This window comes from Acanthisitta chloris, unplaced genomic scaffold (assembly GCF_000695815.1).
Source record: "Acanthisitta chloris isolate BGI_N310 unplaced genomic scaffold, ASM69581v1 scaffold36105, whole genome shotgun sequence".
NCBI lineage: Eukaryota > Metazoa > Chordata > Aves > Passeriformes > Acanthisittidae > Acanthisitta > Acanthisitta chloris.
The window spans coordinates 5,911-13,615 of NW_008673758.1; the positions used below are offsets into that span (position 1 = coordinate 5,911).

General features: G+C 55.9%; 2 protein-coding genes across 2 annotated transcripts in view; both read right to left on the bottom strand.

Annotated features, from left to right (window-relative positions):
- The window catches only part of SLC23A3 (solute carrier family 23, member 3), a 4,446-nt gene extending 3,818 nt beyond the window's left edge, over window positions 1–628 (bottom strand). The window contains exons 1-2 of the mRNA XM_009075063.1: window positions 521–628; window positions 109–269 (exon numbers count right to left, since the gene is read on the bottom strand). Of these exons, the coding sequence (XP_009073311.1) occupies window positions 109–269; window positions 521–628 (269 nt within the window). The remainder of the gene's footprint in view (window positions 1–108; window positions 270–520) is intronic.
- Window positions 629–2,435: 1,807 nt separating this feature from the next.
- Window positions 2,436–7,677, bottom strand: CNPPD1 (cyclin Pas1/PHO80 domain containing 1; the record flags this gene model as incomplete). Its single annotated transcript, XM_009075065.1, is given in 8 exon segments — window positions 2,436–3,074; window positions 3,566–3,683; window positions 3,923–3,984; window positions 4,154–4,282; window positions 4,373–4,493; window positions 5,088–5,169; window positions 7,597–7,641; window positions 7,644–7,677. Coding segments are annotated over 8 exon segments (1,230 nt in total), but the record flags the coding sequence as incomplete, so codon positions are not given.
- Between the last annotated feature and the right edge of the window lie 28 nt (window positions 7,678–7,705).

Here is a 7,705-nt window from a genome sequence, read left to right on the forward strand (position 1 = left end):
TCAGCAAAGCCCATCTTCCCATAGCCTAGGACGGGGCAGAGACGTGCCCTGCCATGGCATCACCCTTCTCCTGGTGACAGTTGCACTCTCTCCATCCCCCTTGCTCACCGGCTCCCCAGGGTGGTCTGCAGCACTGTGGAGATGCCACAGGCAAAGAGGCTGCGTGCCAGCAGCTCGCTGGTGGCCTGGGCATGAGGCAGCTCCTTGGGCAGGGTGGGCAGCAGAAGGAAGTGGAAGATACAGAGCAAGGAGGCCTGCACGGCCAGGTGCTGTGCAGGGAAGAGATGAAATGATTGCAGCTCCCTGCAGCACCCAGGGGTGCAGCTCCCCATGCGTGGCCCCCCTGAGTGGATGCATGCCCATTGATACCATCTGGGCAACACTCACCACTGCCCACACGCTGGCCAGAGCCCCACATCCCCTTTGTCTGGCAGGATGCAGCCCTTGCCCAGTCACCTGAGAAGATCCCAGCCCTCTCCCCATCATCCCATCTCTGGCTGCTCACCATGGTCCCACTCACCTGAAGGGCTAAGCAACAGCTCAGCACCCAGGAGCACATCTTCTGTGAGGAGCAGAGTGTGAACATGGGGCTCGCAGCTCCCGGTGTTCTGTCGTGGCCCCCATTCATGCTGCTGCCTCCCTGCACAGCTCCCAGTCTGCAGTGTGGAGAAGGTAGGCAGGCTCCCACCCCTCTGAGGGCTCCTCGCAAACCCTTGCACGGCTGAACTTCCACCTTCTACAGGAGCTGCCCCAGGGTTAGCCATTAACTTGAGTTGGTGAGTAACCTGCCCCTGCAGCCAGGAATGCAAGTGTTACCCTGGGTTGTCACTGCAAGGGCCAAGTGACAGCCAGGCACAGCCAAGAGACTGGGCATTATTACAGTGCCACCTGCCCACAGCCTGGGCCCCATCCCTTCTCTTGTGGTACACCAGGCAGGGACTAGATGCGTCATGGCACAGACACCTCTTCCTCCATGTGTTTGGAGCATCCCACCAGCAGCATCCTCCAGCCCATGTTCCTCTCTGCACTTATTCTTCCCCAGCATAGCACCCCCTGCCCTCTTGGTCTAGCCTGATCTCTGATGGGGGTCTATCACATCCATCATTCTTCCAGGAGGAAAGCACTGAATCCTGACCCTGGACAAGGATGCCAGGGACAGGTGCTGCCTCGCTTGACTGGAAGGAATCCCAAGGGTACACAGGCAGGGGATGCTCGTGTTTTGTGTCACAAGGCAGAGAAGGCTGTGCCAGTGACCTGGCCAAGCCCTTGCTGCTTGGGGCTCACTCATTAACAGGTAAGACTTTGGAGTGCAAAGAGCAGTGGAGACCATACATTCCCCACATTCCCAAGAATGGAGAACCTCCCCTCTCCCACTGTCCCTGCCTTCTGCAGGCACTAGATGAGATATCCCTCCAGCCTCATTCCTCTTGAGCCCTACAGGACAGGCCTCACAGTGTTCCTGAGCTCACTGGCAGCACCCAGGATCTGCCTCACACTGCTCAGGGAGCAGGAGCAGTTGCATGGATGGGGCTCCACTCTGGGGCAGGCCTGCTGCCAGCACAGAGCAGCTCAGCAGGACAAGGCAGGCACACAGCAAGAACTACTTTTATTGGAAGATACTTGCATCTACAAAAGAGTGAAAAACAGGTGTAAAATCCACAGTAAAAACAAGGGGCATGATGAGCTGGCCTAGTCAGCAAGACAAGGTGCCTTCTCCCCACTCTAAGAAGCAGTCAGGCACAGTTTGCTCACAGACACAGATAGCTGCAGTTTAGGATGAGGTCACACAGAGCACCCATTTCAAACCACCCAACACAAGCAGAATAAGGGAACAGCCCTAACCAGACCCCACCCTCACCAAGCCCAGAGGGGTACAAGCTTTCCCTGGGGCACAGCCACATTGGGGTCCCTGCTTGGTGTCACCCCTGCACCTCTCAAGAAGTGGCCTCACAGCCTCCAAGTGGAACTACTGCCAGCCAGCTCGTCCCTCCCTCTTTCAACCTTCTCTCCCCTAACCCAGGCACCCCACCTCCCCAGTGGGGTCCCTGCCTCAGCCCCTACACCCTGCACACACAGCCCCAGCATCCTACATACCACATGCCACCTCTGTCCAACACCCCAATGGGCCACCCACTCACTGTAGGAAGTGGTACAACAACCCCTTTGCACTAGCACCCCAGCCCAAAGGCACCCAATTTCTATCCTGCAGCTAGTAGGTTCCCACCCCAGCACCCAGCAAGCCAGCTCTGTCCCAACCTGTCCCAGCAGCCCCCAAAGTGAAGGACACCCCGGCCCTGGGTGGAGGGACAAAAATGCTGGTTTGGAAGCAATGCAAGGGCCTCCAGGCCCATGCAGCCACAGGGGTCCCAGAAGTGCAAGGAAGTGAGTTGTGCCACACTAGAAGGGAAGGGGAAAGGGGCTGCTGCCCTGTACTCCTAGCTGGGAAATATGAAGCTCTTGATTCTACTCAGATCCATAGCAGTGTGCAAGAAGCACTGCTTCAGCCCCAGAGGGTCCGGGTCCAGCCAGTCCTCACGGCTGGGCGCTGCATCCCATCTGGGGCCCGTGTCAGCTGAGCAAGCATGGCAGTGGAGAGCTGGAGGAGCTGGGAGCACGTCGAGTCCGAAGGGGCCAGGCTGTCTGGGGGCTGTGTCGGGGGCGGTACGGTTAGATCTCTCACAAGCAGTGGGGACTTTCCGGAGAGGACCTTGTGGGAGGCCCCTGTGTGGGGCTAGGTCAGGCGCCTTTGGGTAGGACAGAGCCGTCATCACAGTGCCCCACAGGTAGAGTGCAGTCGCTGTGACGCCCCCACGACGTGGCTCTTCAGTCGTCTCATTCTCCCCCAGACAACGGGAGCTGCTGGCTGAAGAGACATCAGGCAGCTTGGGCTGGGGCTGGCCAGGGGCTGGGGCTGGCTGGGCATCCAGCTGGCACCTGCCCCGCTCAGGGAACAGCGCCGGCCGGGAAGCTACAGGGGTAATGCTCCTCATGCACACGGATCGGTGCACCACAGTGATGGAGGTGAAGATGGCAGCAAATCCGGTCAGGTACACCACACCCAGGAGGCAGGCCAGCTGCAGGAGAAGCCAACTGTTAGCCCACACCTCCCAGCAGCACCCCCAGCCAGGCCTGACCCAGCACGACTACAATGAACCCAGCAGCCGTGATGGCAAAAGGTATTGCCAGCTCCAGGGCAGGATACCAGGGAGCAGACAGCCGAGCTGCTAACAGCAGGTGGCACACATCCTCCCCAAAGCAGGGCCTAAACACTGTAAACCAAAACGCCCCAGCTACAAGCTAACAGTTCTCAGTTCCCTCCATGCCACCACCCTGCCCTTGCACTATGACTTGTGGGGCTGAGGTCCAGCATAGAGCACAGACTACCCAGCACCAGGCTGCGGTGCCTCAGGCAGTGCAGCTGCAAATCAGCATCTTCTGACAGCTTCCCTTTTCAACAGGGAATAAACCAAGCTGCTGCTCCCAGGGGAAAATAAGAGTCCCACTGCAAATCCACGGCCTGTTGGGTCCAATGTCCTTCCACGCAGCTGCTCTCCCATGCCCTTACCTTCATCACTTGCTGGTAGAATTGGCCTAGCACATGTTGCCACATGGACTGCTCCATGAGGACACACAGATCTGTGTAGGTGAACCAGCCGCGCCACATGCCCTGTTTTTCTGCCACACTGCAAATAAAAAACAAGGGAATCATGGATGTGGCGTGGACCTTCCCCATCAAAGCTGTTTCAGCCCAGGCAGGCTTGGAGAAAACCCTGCTCAAGGTCTGTAGAATGGAGCTGCAGAGCCCAGTGGAGGCTCATAGGCATCCCAACCGCTTATTCCACTGCAGCAGGGCTATCTCTGAGCAGGGGCAGAGCTAGGCTGCAACATGTATGAAGGGGCCACCCCCACCTCGGACACCTACCGTCCTTCCAGCCAGCTCAGCACTTCAAACAGCTCCCGAGGGTCTGTGTAGAGACTCCAGTCCTGTGAGGACAGCAGTGATAGGTCAGTGCAGTCAGGGCAGGCCACCCAGCACCCAGACACATCCTCCCCTATTCCTTTGTGGAAGCATGTGGGTGAAAACCAGAAATCCAGACTACCCTCAATGCCTCCACTCTGTGAAACAGCTGGCAGCCGTGACAGCTCCACTTACAATGGCACTCAGGAAGTTCATCTCCAGTGTGTTCATGGTCTGGACGTCCACCTTCCCTGCTGCTCCCCACTCGTCATTGAACACCTCCTCCTCCTCACCTTCATCGTACAGGTACTTACTAGCAACCATCTAAAAGCAGCACAAAGGACAGGATCTCAGCACCCCCTGCACTCCTCCAGGCTTCCCTCCAACCCGGTGACACCCCAGCCCACCACTCACCATGGAGATCAGGAAGAGGTCAGAGGATGAGATCTGCTGGAGGTATTCAGGGTTCCGATGCCGGAGTCTTTCAATGTAAACCAGTGCCAACATCATGGAGCAGGGTGAGATGCAAGCTTCCCTGTGGGACAGGGCAAGGACAGACCCAAAGGTTATCTGCATGCTACACACATCCCAGCCACTACAGCACAACTTGGCTGCTCCCTCCCCATGCAGGCAATGGGGAGATTTAGTAAATAGCTTAGGTAGGTCACAGCCTTGCCAGCTCCATGCCAGCTGTCCTGAGCTGCAGCAAGATAAAGTACAGAGGATGCAGGGTAGAGAGCAGAAAGCCCTGGCTCCTGTTCCCAGGCACAGCCAGGTCCAAGCTGAGCAGCCCTGCCTGCAGCCAGGCACACTGTGAGGGCTCAGTTGTCACAGACAGACCCAGGGTTCAAAGCTGGTTATCTAGTGAGCTTGCAGATCCAGCCAGTACAGATGCCCAGTAACTGGAGCACCCTGCACCCTAGAGACCAGGACCAACCTGAGGCAGGCCTGGTTGTGTCAGGAAGCCACTGAGCCGACTGTCCTTGCCACCTGCCCCCAGCTCCTGTTTGACACTAATCAGGCGTAAGCACAAAGCTAGTGCTGGCCCAGGGCACAGAAATGAGTCACAAGTAGGACTGGAGCTCCCAGTTCTGACACAGGACACGTAGGGACAGGTTTTGCTTCTTACCGAGATACATGAGACACGTATTTCTTCTGGAGTCTACGGATAGGACTGGGAGCCACTTTCTGCAGTAACTCCACAGCAATGTCTAGGACAGAAAAAGCCACAAAAGGGTTAGCTCCATATGGCACAGTCTACCTCCACCCTTCCTCTTCTCCCCACAAGCCCATCAAGTCTTAGTGTTTGCTCAGCCCCTCAAGCTTAATTTAAACAATGAAGGTAGGACGGACCTTATCAGAGGGCAGGAACAAGTGAGGAACAAATATGCAGAACAGGCAGAGCACAGCAGGAAGAGGGTATGAGTGACCAAGGCCCTGCGGCAGTGCCAGACCACCAAGTCTGTGTCACAGGGAGCCACCAGCAGCCGGCTGCAGAGAGGCTAACACCCTCCCCTCACCCCACAGGACCTCAGACAGCCCTTTTGGAAACTTTCTTGGACATGATACTACACCACACCTTCATGGTCCTTTGCTCTCCTCCAGCCAGCAGCACCCTCCCCCTCTAGATCTCATCAGCACCGATCCAGTGTCTCCCACACCACAGCCTCAGCATTCCCAAGATGACAACGTACCACATATCCAAGTGAGCAGGAGCCTGAAGGCACTAACAGAGTATGAAAGCAGCAATCTGGCGTAACTACAGCTCATCTCAGCCTCCTTCCCCTGCACTCAGGGACGTGCCTTAGCGTTCGAGCACTGAAAAGACCAGAGACTGACGTACGCTGGCAGATGGCTTCAGCAGTTCCCATCTCACTTCCCTACATGATAGGACCAGCTGGGAGCATCCCAAGCAGCACTTACAGTCTGCTGCTTGGCAAGAGGTGCTTTCAACAGGAAACTCCAGCTCCATTTTGCTGCTGAGCCCTTGGCTGACAGAGGCAAGAGCAGAGTTCATCCCAAAAGCCTTGCATTTCCAGCTCCCAGGGGAAGCCTCACCACACAACCTCTTCCCTCCACATCCCTCCAGCATCTGAGAGAACGGCTGCAGTTACACAAGAGTTACTCGCCCAAACAGCTGCCACCAGACTCAGGAATGCACCGCTCTAAGGGACCTCCCCAGATCATTTAAGTCACACCACTGTTGTGATGCACAACCAGGCAGACACAGCTTCAGACACCTGGCAGCTGCTTCCAGCCTCTCCCACTGCTGATGACCTCTCTGTCCTGCATAGCTACACCTGTGCCACCCAACCAACCACTGCAGAGGCAAGAGTGACGTCCTGAGTGATGGAAAATACAGGAGATCCTCCAGGCTCTGTTCTGATATGAAACCAAATTCTTCATCCCAGAAATCCAACCCACAACAGTGTGTCCTGTCCTAGAGGGCACAGAGTGCAGCTGATCTCTGTCCCCAGCCACAGCATGCTGAGGGTGGTTATTGTTCTTCCTTGCCCAAAGGAACAAATTAACTTTTCAACTCCTCAGCCAGCGCCATACTGTCTCCTGCAACCAATCCCCAATACCAAAGACCTTTTCCTGCACCTCTGGACTCTCCCAACAAGCCTCTATCTTGCTTGAAGAGCAGTGTCATAAACTTGCCATGTAGCAACAGTACAGCTGTACCAAGGCAGATGCCATAGTGCTAGGTCCCACTGTTTGAGAGCAGCTAGAGAAGGCTGTAAGGGCAGATGAGCCTGCAGAGACATTCTCTGTGTGCCATGCTCTCTCCCAGCTGCTGGAGCTGAGGCATTTCTGGGCTGCAAGGCAGTTCTTATAGTTAATATCCTTCAACAGCTTTCTTTCATGACTGTGCCCTTTGAACGTGCAGCACTGGCAGTGTCCCGTGGAGCAGTCTCAGTGTAATGCCAGCTCTGAGCCTCTCTTGCCTTGTCGTGTCACAGCTCATGACTCCCAGCAGTGGTCAGGCAGCTGACTGCCCTGCCTGGATCTGCTCTGTCACCACATGCCCAGCATCCTCCTCCTCGCCAAGGCACATCACACACAGCCTCCTGGTGACTTCAGACCGTATCCCTAGCAAGCAGCTAGTAGAAATGCTGAAACAACCATATCTCTAGCAAATCACTGTTTGCCCTTGCTGGCTTGTCTCCACCACCACCTGTACCAGCTCTTCAGCCTCAACCCAGCCATGTCCTTCTGCTCCCTCAAACACTGATGAATCAATAGGGGTAAAAAAAGAGATGCAAACCAAACACACAGCAGGAACTTGTCCCCTTGGTGCTCACAACAAGAAGTTAAGCAAACTTCAGAGAGCACAAGAAATTGTCTAATACAGCTCTCATCAGGGACAAGTTCACAGCCTTCATTGCCAAGGAATCCACAAGCACACCAGTGAGATGTCAAAAATACAGCAGTGGGCCAGACAAGGCAATGGAATAGAGAACAGGAGCCATGAGACTCTGGCACCCTGCCCTGCTGTCCTGTGCCGGGTGGGACAGGCTGGGCAGGGGTGGGATTTGGCACTGGAGAGAAAGCAGGTGACCTATCGGTCTCAGCCTCTTGGGCTACTTCCAACCCCCTTGACTCAGCATTCCCATCTGGGACAATCAGCAACCCACCTGCCACGGGGCTGGAGAGATTATCCAGGCTGCAGTCTTTGAAAAAACTCTCTCACTCAGCTGCTGGTGCCTGGGCAGGAACTAGAGGCGGACGGAGGAATGTGAGGAA